This window comes from Ranitomeya variabilis, chromosome 2 (assembly GCF_051348905.1).
Source record: "Ranitomeya variabilis isolate aRanVar5 chromosome 2, aRanVar5.hap1, whole genome shotgun sequence".
In the NCBI taxonomy this organism is placed as follows: Eukaryota; Metazoa; Chordata; class Amphibia; order Anura; family Dendrobatidae; genus Ranitomeya; species Ranitomeya variabilis.
The window spans coordinates 4,912,389-4,928,998 of record NC_135233.1 but is presented as its reverse complement, the minus strand read 5'-3'; the positions used below and the strand labels follow the sequence as shown (position 1 = coordinate 4,928,998).

General features: G+C 56.9%; 1 protein-coding gene across 2 annotated transcripts in view; it reads right to left on the bottom strand.

The window, feature by feature from the left end:
• CUL9 (cullin 9) overlaps positions 1-16,610 on the bottom strand; it is a 173,708-nt gene that overhangs the window by 98,300 nt on the left and 58,798 nt on the right. For both annotated transcript variants that reach the window (XM_077281878.1, XM_077281879.1), the window contains exon 28: positions 888-999. In XM_077281878.1, coding sequence (XP_077137993.1) covers positions 888-999 — 112 coding nt within the window. The remainder of the gene's footprint in view (positions 1-887; positions 1,000-16,610) is intronic.

Genomic DNA, 16,610 nt, shown 5'->3' with positions numbered 1-16,610 from the left:
AAGCTGCATCTATAGTAAAAAGTTGGTCACACTTGTCAAACACTATGTTTGTGTGACCAACCTGTCAGTCAGTTTTCCAAGCGATGCTACAGATCGCTTGGAAAACTTTAGCATTCTGCAAGCTAATTACGCTTGCAGAAAGCTAAAAAAAAACCGCGAAAAAAACAGAAAAAAAACGCAAAAAAAAAAAATGCGGATTTCTTGCAGAAAGTTTCCGGTTTTCTTCAGGAAATTTCTGCAAGAAATCCAGACGTGTGCACATACCCTAAAAGTCAAATCTCGTGTGGTGAGGATGGTGTGAACGCAGCACGCCAGAGAGAAAGGGAAGCATATGGACCATTTTATCCTCTGTCTGCTGGATTATTGGGCTCATCTCCTTGGACATTTTATCCGGTTACTGAACTGCATTCGTGTTCTATACTACTGTATCCTCAGTGTGGTGGATTGTTTATGGACCTTTTTGTTTTGCCTATAATAAAGGTCTTGGGATTGATCACACTTCCCTCGCTCTGATTGTGTGGAATCGGAGAAGGACCCCATGACAGAGGTGTATATACCATCCGCTCCCTGCGAGTCCCCCAATAATCAGACTAGTAGTGGAAGCAGCCGATGTCTCATCTGTCACTTGTCAGTCAATTGGAAGCAGAGGAGTTGTATTCCCTGAAAAACTAGTGGCAGCGGTGGGATGTGTGTCCCCCCAGGGCTGTGTCTCAGTGACCCTCCCCCAACGTTTTACTCATTTATATAGAGCCATTAATTCCACAGTGCTTTACAGACATTATTAACAGAGACCCTCACTTACAGTAACGTTTGATATTAGAGGAGACCCTGGAATTACAGGGATTATGGACATACGAGGAGGCGCCGGGGCGTAGGTGCACACTTACCATTATTCCTGTACGCCAGGACACTGCCCTGAGCAGTCAGAGGAATGAGAGCCTGGTTCACAAGGGTCTCCGACACCCCCGTAGACTGCACAACGGCGTCTTCAAAGACCTCCTAAAGAGAAGACAGAAGAAAGAGTCAGAAAGGAAATCCTCATATACATACACTGGAGGGGACCTGTATATACACAGACTGGAGGGGACCTGTATATACACAGACTGGAGGGGACCTGTATATACACAGACTGGAGGGGACCTGTATATACACAGACTGGAGGGGACCTGTATATACACAGACTGGAGGGGACCTGTATATACACAGACTGGAGGGGACCTGTATATACACAGACTGGAGGGGACATGTATATACACAGACTGGAGGGGACCTGTATATACATACACTGGAGGGGACCTGTATATACATACACTGGAGGGGACCTGTATATACACAGACTGGAGGGGACCTGTATATACACACACTGGAGGGGACCTGTATATACACAGACTGGAGGGGACCTGTATATACATACACTGGAGGGGACCTGTATATACACAGACTGGAGGGGACCTGTATATACACAGACTGGAGGGGACCTGTATATACACAGACTGGAGGGGACTTGTATATACACAGACTGGAGGGGACCTGTATATACACAGACTGGAGGGGACCTGTATATACACAGACTGGAGGGGACATGTATATACATACACTGGAGGGGACATGTATATACACAGACTGGAGGGGACCTGTATATACACAGACTGGAGGGGACATGTATATACACAGACTGGAGGGGACATGTATATACACAGACTGGAGGGGACCTGTATATACACAGACTGGAGGGGACATGTATATACAGACTGGAGGGGACCTGTATATACACAGACTGGAGGGGACCTGTATATACACAGACTGGAGGGGACCTGTATATACACAGACTGGAGGGGACTTGTATATACACAGACTGGAGGGGACATGTATATACACAGACTGGAGGGGACCTGTATATACACACACTGGAGGGGACATGTATATACACAGACTGGAGGGGACCTGTATATACACACACTGGAGGGGACCTGTATATACACAGACTGGAGGGGACCTGTATATACACACACTGGAGGGGACATGTATATACACAGACTGGAGGGGACCTGTATATACACAGACTGGAGGGGACCTGTATATACACAGACTGGAGGGGACCTGTATATACACACACTGGAGGGGACCTGTATATACACACACTGGAGGGGACCTGTATATACACACACTGGAGGGGACCTGTATATACACAGACTGGAGGGGACCTGTATATACACAGACTGGAGGGGACCTGTATATACACAGACTGGAGGGGACCTGTATATACACAGACTGGAGGGGACATGTATATACACAGACTGGAGGGGACATGTATATACACACACTGGAGGGGACCTGTATATACACAGACTGGAGGGGACATGTATATACACAGACTGGAGGGGACCTGTATATACACAGACTGGAGGGGACCTGTATATACACAGACTGGAGGGGACCTGTATATACACAGACTGGAGGGGACATGTATATACACAGACTGGAGGGGACCTGTATATACACAGACTGGAGGGGACCTGTATATACACAGACTGGAGGGGACCTGTATATACACAGACTGGAGGGGACCTGTATATACACAGACTGGAGGGGACATGTATATACACAGACTGGAGGGGACCTGTATATACACAGACTGGAGGGGACCTGTATATACATACACTGGAGGGGACCTGTATATACACAGACTGGAGGGGACATGTATATACACAGACTGGAGAGGACCTGTATATACATACACTGGAGGGGACCTGTATATACACAGACTGGAGGGGACCTGTATATACACAGACTGGAGGGGACCTGTATATACACACACTGGAGGGGACATGTATATACACACACTGGAGGGGACCTGTATATACACAGACTGGAGGGGACCTGTATATACACAGACTGGAGGGGACCTGTATATACACAGACTGGAGGGGACCTGTATATACACAGACTGGAGGGGACCTGTATATACACAGACTGGAGGGGACCTGTATATACACAGACTGGAGGGGACATGTATATACACACACTGGAGGGGACCTGTATATACACAGACTGGAGGGGACATGTATATACACAGACTGGAGGGGACCTGTATATACACAGACTGGAGGGGACCTGTATATACACAGACTGGAGGGGACCTGTATATACAGACTGGAGGGGACCTGTATATACACAGACTGGAGGGGACCTGTATATACACAGACTGGAGGGGACATGTATATACACAGACTGGAGGGGACCTGTATATACACAGACTGGAGGGGACCTGTATATACACAGACTGGAGGGGACATGTATATACACACACTGGAGGGGACATGTATATACACAGACTGGAGGGGACCTGTATATACACAGACTGGAGGGGACCTGTATATACACAGACTGGAGGGGACCTGTATATACACAGACTGGAGGGGACCTGTATATACACAGACTGGAGGGGACATGTATATACACACAGACTGGAGGGGACCTGTATATACATACACTGGAGGGGACCTGTATATACACAGACTGGAGGGGACATGTATATACACAGACTGGAGGGGACCTGTATATACACAGACTGGAGGGGACCTGTATATACACAGACTGGAGGGGACCTGTATATACACAGACTGGAGGGGACATGTATATACACACACTGGAGGGGACATGTATATACACAGACTGGAGGGGACCTGTATATACACAGACTGGAGGGGACCTGTATATACACAGACTGGAGGGGACATGTATATACACAGACTGGAGGGGACATGTATATACACAGACTGGAGGGGACATGTATATACACAGACTGGAGGGGACATGTATATACACAGACTGGAGGGGACCTGTATATACACAGACTGGAGGGGACATGTATATACACACACTGGAGGGGACCTGTATATACACAGACTGGAGGGGACATGTATATACAGACTGGAGGGGACCTGTATATACACAGACTGGAGGGGACATGTATATACACACACTGGAGGGGACCTGTATATACACAGACTGGAGGGGACATGTATATACACAGACTGGAGGGGACCTGTATATACACAGACTGGAGGGGACATGTATATACACAGACTGGAGGGGACCTGTATATACACACACTGGAGGGGACATGTATATACACACACTGGAGGGGACCTGTATATACACAGACTGGAGGGGACCTGTATATACACAGACTGGAGGGGACCTGTATATACACAGACTGGAGGGGACATGTATATATACACACACTGGAGGGGACCTGTATATACACAGACTGGAGGGGACCTGTATATACACACACTGGAGGGGACCTGTATATACACAGACTGGAGGGGACATGTATATACACAGACTGGAGGGGACATGTATATACACAGAGTGGGGGGGACATGTATATACACAGACTGGAGGGGACCTGTATATACACAGACTGGAGGGGACCTGTATATACACAGACTGGAGGGGACCTGTATATACACAGACTGGAGGGGACATGTATATACACAGACTGGAGGGGACATGTATATACACAGACTGGAGGGGACCTGTATATACACACACTGGAGGGGACATGTATATACACAGACTGGAGGGGACCTGTATATACACAGACTGGAGGGGACCTGTATATACACAGACTGGAGGGGACCTGTATATACACAGACTGGAGGGGACATGTATATACACAGACTGGAGGGGACATGTATATACACAGACTGGAGGGGACATGTATATACACACACTGGAGGGGACCTGTATATACATACACTGGAGGGGACATGTATATACACAGACTGGAGGGGACATGTATATACACAGACTGGAGGGGACATGTATATACACAGACTGGAGGGGACATGTATATACACAGACTGGAGGGGACATGTATATACACAGACTGGAGGGGACTTGTATATACACAGACTGGAGGGGACATGTATATACAGACTGGAGGGGACCTGTATATACACAGACTGGAGGGGACCTGTATATACATACACTGGAGGGGACATGTATATACACAGACTGGAGGGGACCTGTATATACACAGACTGGAGGGGACCTGTATATACACAGAGTGGAGGGGACATGTATATACACAGACTGGAGGGGACTTGTATATACACAGACTGGAGGGGACATGTATATACACAGACTGGAGGGGACCTGTATATACACAGACTGGAGGGGACCTGTATATACACAGACTGGAGGGGACATGTATATACACACACTGGAGGGGACCTGTATATACACACACTGGAGGGGACCTGTATATACACAGACTGGAGGGGACATGTATATACACACACTGGAGGGGACCTGTATATACACACACTGGAGGGGACATGTATATACACAGACTGGAGGGGACATGTATATACACAGACTGGAGGGGACCTGTATATACACAGACTGGAGGGGACATGTATATACACAGACTGGAGGGGACCTGTATATACACACACTGGAGGGGACATGTATATACACAGACTGGAGGGGACATGTATATACACAGACTGGAGGGGACCTGTATATACATACACTGGAGGGGACCTGTATATACACAGACTGGAGGGGACATGTATATACACAGACTGGAGGGGACCTGTATATACACAGACTGGAGGGGACATGTATATACACAGACTGGAGGGGACCTGTATATACACAGACTGGAGGGGACCTGTATATACACAGACTGGAGGGGACCTGTATATACACAGACTGGAGGGGACATGTATATACACAGACTGGAGGGGACCTGTATATACACAGACTGGAGGGGAGGTGTATATACACACACTGGAGGGGACATGTATATACACAGACTGGAGGGGACCTGTATATACATACACTGGAGGGGAGGTGTATATACACACACTGGAGGGGACATGTATATACACAGACTGGAGGGGACCTGTATATACACAGACTGGAGGGGACCTGTATACAGCTCTGGCAAAAATGAAGAGACCACTGCAGAATGTTCAGTTTGTCTGATTTTCCTCTTTATATTTTTGAGTAAAATGTAAATTGTTCTTTTATTCTATAAACTACTGACAACAGGTCTCCGAAGTTCCAAGCAGTAAATTTTGTTTTTTTTTTCTTAAAATGAGAAATGGTCAAAATAACAAAAAAAAAACCATTGCTTGCAGACCTCAAATAATGCAAAAAAACAAACAAGTTCATAATCATTTAGAAACAACAATACTAATGTTTTAACTCAGGAAGAGTTCAGAAATCAATATTGTGTGGAATAACCATGATGACTGTTAATCTCAGCTTTCCTGCATCTTGGCAGCTTTCCACCAGTCTCTCACACTGCTCCTGGGTGACCTTCTGCCATTCCTGGTACAATAATGTCAGCCGTTCTTCTTTGTTTGATGGCTTGTGACAATCCATCTTCCATCTTGATTACATTCCAGAGGTTTTCAATGGGGTTCAGGTCTGGAGACTGGGCGGCCATGACAGGGATTTGATGTGGTGGTCCTTCATCCTCACCTTGATTGACCTAGCTGTGTGGCATGGCGCATTGTGCTGCTGGAAAAACCAGTCCTCAGAGTTGGGGAACATTGCCTGAGCAGAAGGAATCAGCTGTTTCTCCAGGATAACCTTGTATGCGGCTTGATTCATACGTCCTTCACAAAGATTAACCTGCCCAATTCCAGCCTTGCTGTCGCCTCCCCAGATCATCACTGATCCTGCACCAAATTTCACAGTGGTTGCAAGACACTGTGGCTTGTACGCCTCTCCAGGTCTCCGTCTAACCATTAGACGACAAGGTGTTGGGCAAAGCTGAAAATTAGACTCATCAGAGAAGATTACATCACTCCAGTCCTCTATGGTCCAATCCTTATGTTCTTTGGGACACTTCAGCCTGGCTCTTCTTTGCTTCTCACTGATGAAAGGCTTTTTTCTAGCTTTACATGACTTGAGTCCTGCCTCTAGGAGCCAGTTACGAACTGTTCTTACCGTGCACTTCACCCCAGCTGCCATTTGCCATTCCTTTTGTAGGTCACTTGATGTCATCCTGCGGTTGCTGAGTGACATTCAAATAAGATGGCGTTCATCCCGGTCAGTGGAGAGTCGTTTTCGCCCTCTGCTGGTCTGTAGCTTTGTTGTCCCCAATATCTGCTGTTTGACCTTGTTGTAATGGACTACCGTCTTAGAAATTTTAAGGATGGAGGCAACATGACACTCACTGTGTCCCTCTGCTAGTAAAGCCAGAATTTAGCCCTTCTTTTCCTCACGCAAGACTTTTTTCAACTCCTTTGGCATGGTTAAAAGTTATTTTTTCATTCCTATTACATTTGGGATATTCCTAGCACTTGTTTTGCCATCCAGCTTGTCCTATTGCAGGAGGATTGTGAACACCAAAGCAGTGTTTTACACTTTCCTTCGTTAAATAAGATTTGGTTCAGGTGATCGCCTAATCAGAAGCTCATTAAGTAGAATGAGGTGTACTCTGGTGGGAATTCAACCGACACTGGAATGGCTGTCAGACATGGACAGAAGCGGATTCTTATACAACTGTGCAGTGGTCTCTTCATTTTTGCCAGAGCTGTTCATACACACATAGATGTACACACATACATAGATACACACATATACATAGACAGTGTACATACATACACATACACTAATTTATGACATCCTGCTCTTTCTCCACTGCTGTCCCTGTGGGATGTGCAGCCCGGGCCCCTGTAACTCCTGCTCTTCCTCCACTGCTGTCCCTGTGTGATGTGCGGCCCGGGCCCCTGTAACTCCTGCTCTTCCTCCACTGCTGTCCCTGTGTGATGTGCGGCCCGGGCCCCTGTAACTCCTGCTCTTCCTCCACTGCTGTCCCTGTGTGATGTGCGGCCCGGGCCCCTGTAACTCCTGCTCTTCCTCCACTGCTGTCCCTGTGTGATGTGCGGCCCGGGCCCCTGTAACTCCTGCTCTTCCTCCACTGCTGTCCCTGTGTGATGTGCGGCCCGGGCCCCTGTAACTCCTGCTCTTCCTCCACTGCTGTCCCTGTGTGATGTGCGGCCCGGGCCCCTGTAACTCCTGCTCTTCCTCCACTGCTGTCCCTGTGTGATGTGCGGCCCGGGCCCCTGTAACTCCTGCTCTTCCTCCACTGCTGTCCGTGTGTGATGTGCGGCCCGGGCCCCTGTAACTCCTGCTCTTCCTCCACTGCTGTCCCTGTGTGAAGTGCAACCCGGGCCCCTGTAACTCCTGCTCTTCCTCCACTGCTGTCCCTGTGTGCTGTGCGGCCCGGGCCCCTGTAACTCCTGCTCTTCCTCCACTTCTGTCCCTGTGTGCTGTGCGGCCCGGGCCCCCTATAACTCCTGCTCTTCCTCCACTGCTGTCCCTGTGTGCTGTGCGGCCCGGGCCCCCTGTAACTCCTGCTCTTCCTCCGCTGCTGTCCCTGTGTGCTGTGCGGCCCGGGCCTCCTGTAACTCCTGCTCTTCCTCCACTGCTGTCCCTGTGTGCTGTGCGGCCCGGGCCCCTGTAACTCCTGCTCTTCCTCCGCTGCTGTCCCTGTGTGCTGTGCGGCCCGGGCCTCCTGTAACTCCTGCTCTTCCTCCACTGCTGTCCCTGTGTGCTGTGCGGCCCGGGCCCCTGTAACTCCTGCTCTTCCTACGCTGCTGTCCCCGTGTGATGTGCGGCCTGGGCCCCCTGTAACTCCTGCTCTTCCTCCACTGCTGTCCCTGTGTGATGTGCGGCCTGGGCCCCCTGTAACTCCTGCTCTTCCTCCACTGCTGTCCCTGTGTGATGTGCGGCCCGGACCCCTGTAACTCCTGCTCTTCCTCCACTGCTGTCCCTGTGTGCTGGGCGGCCCGGGGACCTGTAACTCCTGCTCTTCCTCCGCTGCTGTCCCTGTGTGCTGTGCGGCCCGGGCCCCCTGTAACTCCTGCTCTTCCTCCACTGCTGTCCCTGTGTGCTGTGCGGCCCGGGCCCCCTGTAACTCCTGCTCTTCCTCCACTGCTGTCCCTGTGTGATGTGCGGCCCGGGGCCCTGTAACTCCTGCTCTTCCTCCGCTGCTGTCCCTGTGTGATGTGCGGCCGGGCCCCCTTTAACTCCTGCTCTTCCTCCGCTGCTGTCCCTGTGTGCCGTGCGGCTCGGGCCCCCTGTAACTCCTGCTCTTCCTCCACTGCTGTCCCTGTGTGATGTGCGGCCCGGGGCCCTGTAACTCCTGCTCTTCCTCCGCTGCTGTCCCTGTGTGCTGTGCGGCCCGGGGCCCTGTAACTCCTGCTCTTCCTCCACTGCTGTCCCTGTGGGATGTGCGGCCCGGGCCCCTGTAACTCCTGCTCTTCCTCCGCTGCTGTCCCTGTGTGCTGTGCGGCCCGGGCCCCTGTAACTCCTGCTCTTCCTCCACTGCTGTCCCTGTGTGCTGTGCGGCCCGGGCCCCTGTAACTCCTGCTCTTCCTCCGCTGCTGTCCCTGTGTGCTGTGCGGCCCGGGCCCCTGTAACTCCTGCTCTTCCTCCACTTCTGTCCCTGTGTGATGTGCGGCCCGGGCCCCTGTAACTCCTGCTCTTCCTCCACTGCTGTCCCTGTGTGCTGGGCGGCCCGGGCCCCTGTAACTCCTGCTCTTCCTCCACTGCTGTCCCTGTGTGAAGTGCGGCCCGGGCCCCTGTAACTCCTGCTCTTCCTCCGCTGCTGTCCCTGTGTGCTGTGCGGCCCGGGCCCCTGTAACTCCTGCTCTTCCTCCACTGCTGTCCCTGTGTGAAGTGCGGCCCGGGCCCCTGTAACTCCTGCTCTTCCTCCGCTGCTGTCCCTGTGTGCTGTGCGGCCCGGGCCCCTGTAACTCCTGCTCTTCCTCCACTGCTGTCCCTGTGTGCTGTGCGGCCCGGGCCCCTGTAACTCCTGCTCTTCCTCCACTGCTGTCCCTGTGTGCTGGGCGGCCCGGGCCCCTGTAACTCCTGCTCTTCCTCCACTGCTGTCCCTGTGTGAAGTGCGGCCCGGGCCCCTGTAACTCCTGCTCTTCCTCCGCTGCTGTCCCTGTGTGCTGGGCGGCCTGGGCCCCCTGTAACTCCTGCTCTTCCTCCGCTGCTGTCCCTGTGTGCTGTGCGGCCCGGGCCCCCTGTAACTCCTTCTCTTCCTCCGCTGCTGTCCCTGTGTGCTGTGCGGCCCGGGCCCCTGTAACTCCTGCTCTTCCTCCACTGCTGTCCCTGTGTGCTGTGCGGCCCGGGCCCCCTGTAACTCCTGCTCTTCCTCCGCTGCTGTCCCTGTGTGCTGTGCGGCCTGGGCCCCCTGTAACTCCTGCTCTTCCTCCACTGCTGTCCCTGTGTGCTGTGCGGCCTGGGCCCCCTGTAACTCCTGCTCTTCCTCCACTTCTGTCCCTGTGTGATGTGCGGCCCGGGCCCCTGTAACTCCTGCTCTTCCTCCACTGCTGTCCCTGTGTGAAGTGCGGCCCGGGCCCCCTGTAACTCCTGCTCTTCCTCCACTGCTGTCCCTGTGTGCTGTGCGGCCCGGGCCCCTGTAACTCCTGCTCTTCCTCCGCTGCTGTCCCTGTGTGCTGTGCGGCCCGGGCCCCTGTAACTCCTGCTCTTCCTCCGCTGCTGTCCCTGTGTGCTGTGCGGCCCGGGCCCCTGTAACTCCTGCTCTTCCTCCGCTGTTGTCCCTGTGTGCTGTGCGGCCCGGGCCCCTGTAACTCCTGCTCTTCCTCCACTGCTGTCCCTGTGTGCTGGGCGGCCCGGGCCCCCTGTAACTCCTGCTCTTCCTCCACTGCTGTCCCTGTGTGATGTGCGGCCATGGCCCCCTGTAACTCCTGCTCTTCCTCCACTGCTGTCCCTGTGTGAAGTGCGGCCCGGGCCCCTGTAACTCCTGCTCTTCCTCCGCTGCTGTCCCTGTGTGCTGGGCGGCCCGGGCCCCCTGTAACTCCTGCTCTTCCTCCGCTGCTGTCCCTGTGTGCTGTGCGGCCCGGGCCCCCTGTAACTCCTGCTCTTCCTCCGCTGCTGTCCCTGTGTGCTGTGCGGCCCGGGCCCCCTGTAACTCCTGCTCTTCCTCCACTGCTGTCCCTGTGTGATGTGCGGCCCGGGCCCCTGTAACTCCTGCTCTTCCTCCGCTGCTGTCCCTGTGTGCTGTGCGGCCCGGGCCCCTGTAACTCCTGCTCTTCCTCCACTGCTGTCCCTGTGTGCTGTGCGGCCCGGGCCCCTGTAACTCCTGCTCTTCCTCCGCTGCTGTCCCTGTGTACTGTGCGGCCCGGGCCCCTGTAACTCCTGCTCTTCCTCCGCTGCTGTCCCTGTGTGCTGTGCGGCCCGGGCCCCCTGTAACTCCTGCTCTTCCTCCGCTGCTGTCCCTGTGTGCTGTGCGGCCCGGGCCCCTGTAACTCCTGCTCTTCCTCCGCTGCTGTCCCTGTGTGCTGTGCGGCCTGGGCCTCCTGTAACTCCTGCTCTTCCTCCACTTCTGTCCCTGTGTGATGTGCGGCCCGGGCCCCTGTAACTCCTGCTCTTCCTCCACTGCTGTCCCTGTGTGATGTGCGGCCCGGGCCCCTGTAACTCCTGCTCTTCCTCCACTGCTGTCCCTGTGTGAAGTGCGGCCCGGGCCCCTGTAACTCCTGCTCTTCCTCCACTTCTGTCCCTGTGTGATGTGCGGCCCGGGGCCCCTGTAACTCCTGCTCTTCCTCCACTGCTGTCCCTGTGTGAAGTGCGGCCCGGGCCCCTGTAACTCCTGCTCTTCCTCCACTGCTGTCCCTGTGTGCTGTGCGGCCCGGGCCCCTGTAACTCCTGCTCTTCCTCCACTGCTGTCACTGTGTGCTGTGCGGCCCGGGCCCCCTGTAACTCCTGCTCTTCCTCCGCTGCTGTCCCTGTGTGCTGTGCAGCCCGGGCCCCCTGTAACTCCTGCTCTTCCTCCACTGCTGTCCCTGTGTGATGTGCGGCCCGGGCCCCCTGTAACTCCTGCTCTTCCTCCACTGCTGTCCCTGTGTGCTGTGCGGCCCGGGCCCCTGTAACTCCTGCTCTTCCTCCACTGCTGTCCCTGTGTGCTGTGCGGCCCGGGCCCCCTGTAACTCCTGCTCTTCCTCCACTGCTGTCCCTGTGTGATGTGCGGCCCGGGCCCCCTGTAACTCCTGCTCTTCCTCCACTGCTGTCCCTGTGTGATGTGCGGCCCGGGCCCCTGTAACTCCTGCTCTTCCTCCACTGCTGTCCCTGTGTGATGTGCGGCCCGGGCCCCCTGTAACTCCTGCTCTTCCTCCGCTGCTGTCCCTGTGTGCTGTGCGGCCCGGGCCCCCTGTAACTCCTGCTCTTCCTCCACTGCTGTCCCTGTGTGATGTGCGGCCCGGGCCCCTGTAACTCCTGCTCTTCCTCCACTGCTGTCCCTGTGTGCTGTGCGGCCCGGGCCCCCTGTAACTCCTGCTCTTCCTCCACTGCTGTCCCTGTGTGCTGTGCGGCCCGGGCCCCCTGTAACTCCTGCTCTTCCTCCACTTCTGTCCCTGTGTGATGTGCGGCCCGGGCCCCTGTAACTCCTGCTCTTCCTCCACTTCTGTCCCTGTGTGCTGTGCGGCCTGGGCCCCCTGTAACTCCTGCTCTTCCTCCACTTCTGTCCCTGTGTGATGTGCGGCCCGGGCCCCTGTAACTCCTGCTCTTCCTCCACTGCTGTCACTGTGTGCTGTGCGGCCCGGGCCCCTGTAACTCCTGCTCTTCCTCCACTGCTGTCCCTGTGTGCTGTGCGGCCCGGGCCCCTGTAACTCCTGCTCTTCCTCCACTGCTGTCCCTGTGTGCTGTGCGGCCCGGGCCCCTGTAACTCCTGCTCTTCCTCCACTTCTGTCCCTGTGTGCTGTGCGGCCCGGGCCCCTGTAACTCCTGCTCTTCCTCCACTGCTGTCCCTGTGTGAAGTGCGGCCCGGGCCCCTGTAACTCCTGCTCTGCTCTTCCTCCACTGCTGTCCCTGTGTGAAGTGCGGCCCGGGCCCCCTGTAACTCCTGCTCTTCCTCCACTGCTGTCCCTGTGTGCTGTGCGGCCCGGGCCCCTGTAACTCCTGCTCTTCCTCCGCTGCTGTCCCTGTGTGCTGTGCGGCCCGGGCCCCTGTAACTCCTGCTCTTCCTCCGCTGCTGTCCCTGTGTGCTGTGCGGCCCGGGCCCCTGTAACTCCTGCTCTTCCTCCGCTGCTGTCCCTGTGTGCTGTGCGGCCTGGGCCCCCTGTAACTCCTGCTCTTCCTCCACTGCTGTCCCTGTGTGATGTGCGGCCTGGGCCCCCTGTAACTCCTGCTCTTCCTCCACTTCTGTCCCTGTGTGATGTGCGGCCCGGGCCCCTGTAACTCCTGCTCTTCCTCCACTGCTGTCCCTGTGTGCTGTGCGGCCTGGGCCCCCTGTAACTCCTGCTCTTCCTCCGCTGCTGTCCCTGTGTGATGTGCGGCCCGGGCCCCTGTAACTCCTGCTCTTCCTCCACTGCTGTCCCTGTGTGAAGTGCGGCCCGGGCCCCCTGTAACTCCTGCTCTTCCTCCGCTGCTGTCCCTGTGTGATGTGCGGCCCGGGCCCCTGTAACTCCTGCTCTTCCTCCACTGCTGTCCCTGTGTGAAGTGCGGCCCGGGCCCCTGTAACTCCTGCTCTGCTCTTCCTCCACTGCTGTCCCTGTGTGAAGTGCGGCCCGGGCCCCCTGTAACTCCTGCTCTTCCTCCACTGCTGTCCCTGTGTGCTGTGCGGCCCGGGCCCCTGTAACTCCTGCTCTTCCTCCGCTGCTGTCCCTGTGTGCTGTGCGGCCCGGGCCCCTGTAACTCCTGCTCTTCCTCCACTGCTGTCCCTGTGTGATGTGCGGCCTGGGCCCCCTGTAACTCCTGCTCTTCCTCCACTTCTGTCCCTGTGTGCTGTGCGGCCCGGGCCCCTGTAACTCCTGCTCTTCCTCCACTTCTGTCCCTGTGTGATGTGCGGCCCGGGCCCCTGTAACTCCTGCTCTTCCTCCACTGCTGTCCCTGTGTGCTGTGCGGCCCGGGCCCCCTGTAACTCCTGCTCTTCCTCCACTGCTGTCCCTGTGTGATGTGCGGCCCGGGCCCCTGTAACTCCTGCTCTTCCTCCGCTGCTGTCCCTGTGTGATGTGCGGCCCGGGCCCCTGTAACTCCTGCTCTTCCTCCACTGCTGTCCCTGTGTGATGTGCGGCCCGGGCCCCTGTAACTCCTGCTCTTCCTCCACTGCTGTCCCTGTGTGATGTGCGGCCCGGGCCCCTGTAACTCCTGCTCTTCCTCCACTGCTGTCCCTGTGTGATGTGCAGCCCGGGCCCCTGTAACTCCTGCTCTTCCTCCGCTGCTGTCCCTGTGTGATGTGCGGCCCGGGCCCCTGTAACTCCTGCTCTTCCTCCACTGCTGTCCCTGTGTGCTGTGCGGCCTGGGCCCCCTGTAACTCCTGCTCTTCCTCCGCTGCTGTCCCTGTGTGCTGTGCGGCCTGGGCCCCCTGTAACTCCTGCTCTTCCTCCACTGCTGTCCCTGTGTGCTGTGCGGCCTGGGCCCCCTGTAACTCCTGCTCTTCCTCCGCTGCTGTCCCTGTGTGCTGTGCGGCCTGGGCCCCCTGTAACTCCTGCTCTTCCTCCGCTGCTGTCCCTGTGTGCTGTGCGGCCTGGGCCCCCTGTAACTCCTGCTCTTCCTCCACTGCTGTCCCTGTGTGCTGTGCGGCCCGGGCCCCTGTAACTCCTGCTCTTCCTCCGCTGCTGTCCCTGTGTGCTGTGCGGCCTGGGCCCCCTGTAACTCCTGCTCTTCCTCCACTGCTGTCCCTGTGTGCTGGGCGGCCCGGGCCCCTGTAACTCCTGCTCTTCCTCCGCTGCTGTCCCTGTGTGCTGTGCGGCCTGGGCCCCCTGTAACTCCTGCTCTTCCTCCACTGCTGTCCCTGTGTGCTGTGCGGCCTGGGCCCCTGTAACTCCTGCTCTTCCTCCACTGCTGTCCCTGTGTGCTGTGCGGCCTGGGCCCCCTGTAACTCCTGCTCTTCCTCCACTGCTGTCCCTGTGTGCTGTGCGGCCCGGGCCCCCTGTAACTCCTGCTCTTCCTCCACTTCTGTCCCTGTGTGCTGTGCGGCCTGGGCCCCCTGTAACTCCTGCTCTTCCTCCGCTGCTGTCCCTGTGTGATGTGCGGCCCGGGCCCCTGTAACTCCTGCTCTTCCTCCGCTGCTGTCCCTGTGTGATGTGCGGCCCGGGCCCCTGTAACTCCTGCTCTTCCTCCGCTGCTGTCCCTGTGTGAAGTGCGGCCCGGGCCCCCTGTAACTCCTGCTCTTCCTCCACTGCTGTCCCTGTGTGCTGTGCGGCCCGGGCCCCCTGTAACTCCTGCTCTTCCTCCACTGCTGTCCCTGTGTGCTGGGCGGCCCGGGCCCCTGTAACTCCTGCTCTTCCTCCGCTGCTGTCCCTGTGTGCTGTGCGGCCCGGGCCCCTGTAACTCCTGCTCTTCCTCCACTGCTGTCCCTGTGTGCTGTGCGGCCCGGGCCCCCTGTAACTCCTGCTCTTCCTCCACTGCTGTCCCTGTGTGCTGGGCGGCCCGGGCCCCTGTAACTCCTGCTCTTCCTCCACTGCTGTCCCTGTGTGCTGTGCGGCCTGGGCCCCCTGTAACTCCTGCTCTTCCTCCACTGCTGTCCCTGTGTGCTGGGCGGCCCGGGCCCCTGTAACTCCTGCTCTTCCTCCGCTGCTGTCCCTGTGTGCTGTGCGGCCTGGGCCCCCTGTAACTCCTGCTCTTCCTCCACTGCTGTCCCTGTGTGCTGTGCGGCCTGGGCCCCTGTAACTCCTGCTCTTCCTCCACTGCTGTCCCTGTGTGCTGTGCGGCCTGGGCCCCCTGTAACTCCTGCTCTTCCTCCGCTGCTGTCCCTGTGTGCTGTGCGGCCCGGGCCCCCTGTAACTCCTGCTCTTCCTCCGCTGCTGTCCCTGTGTGCTGTGCGGCCCGGGCCCCCTGTAACTCCTGCTCTTCCTCCACTGCTGTCCCTGTGTGCTGTGCGGCCCGGGCCCCTGTAACTCCTGCTCTTCCTCCACTGCTGTCACTGTGTGCTGTGCGGCCCGGGCCCCCTGTAACTCCTGCTCTTCCTCCACTTCTGTCCCTGTGTGCTGTGCGGCCTGGGCCCCCTGTAACTCCTGCTCTTCCTCCGCTGCTGTCCCTGTGTGATGTGCGGCCCGGGCCCCTGTAACTCCTGCTCTTCCTCCGCTGCTGTCCCTGTGTGCTGTGCGGCCCGGGCCCCTGTAACTCCTGCTCTTCCTCCGCTGCTGTCCCTGTGTGATGTGCGGCCCGGGCCCCTGTAACTCCTGCTCTTCCTCCGCTGCTGTCCCTGTGTGAAGTGCGGCCCGGGCCCCCTGTAACTCCTGCTCTTCCTCCACTGCTGTCCCTGTGTGCTGGGCGGCCCGGGCCCCTGTAACTCCTGCTCTTCCTCCGCTGCTGTCCCTGTGTGATGTGCGGCCCGGGCCCCTGTAACTCCTGCTCTTCCTCCACTGCTGTCCCTGTGTGCTGTGCGGCCCGGGCCCCTGTAACTCCTGCTCTTCCTCCACTGCTGTCCCTGTGTGCTGTGCGGCCCGGGCCCCCTGTAACTCCTGCTCTTCCTCCACTGCTGTCCCTGTGTGCTGTGCGGCCCGGGCCCCCTGTAACTCCTGCTCTTCCTCCACTGCTGTCCCTGTGTGCTGTGCGGCCCGGGCCCCCTGTAACTCCTGCTCTTCCTCCACTGCTGTCCCTGTGTG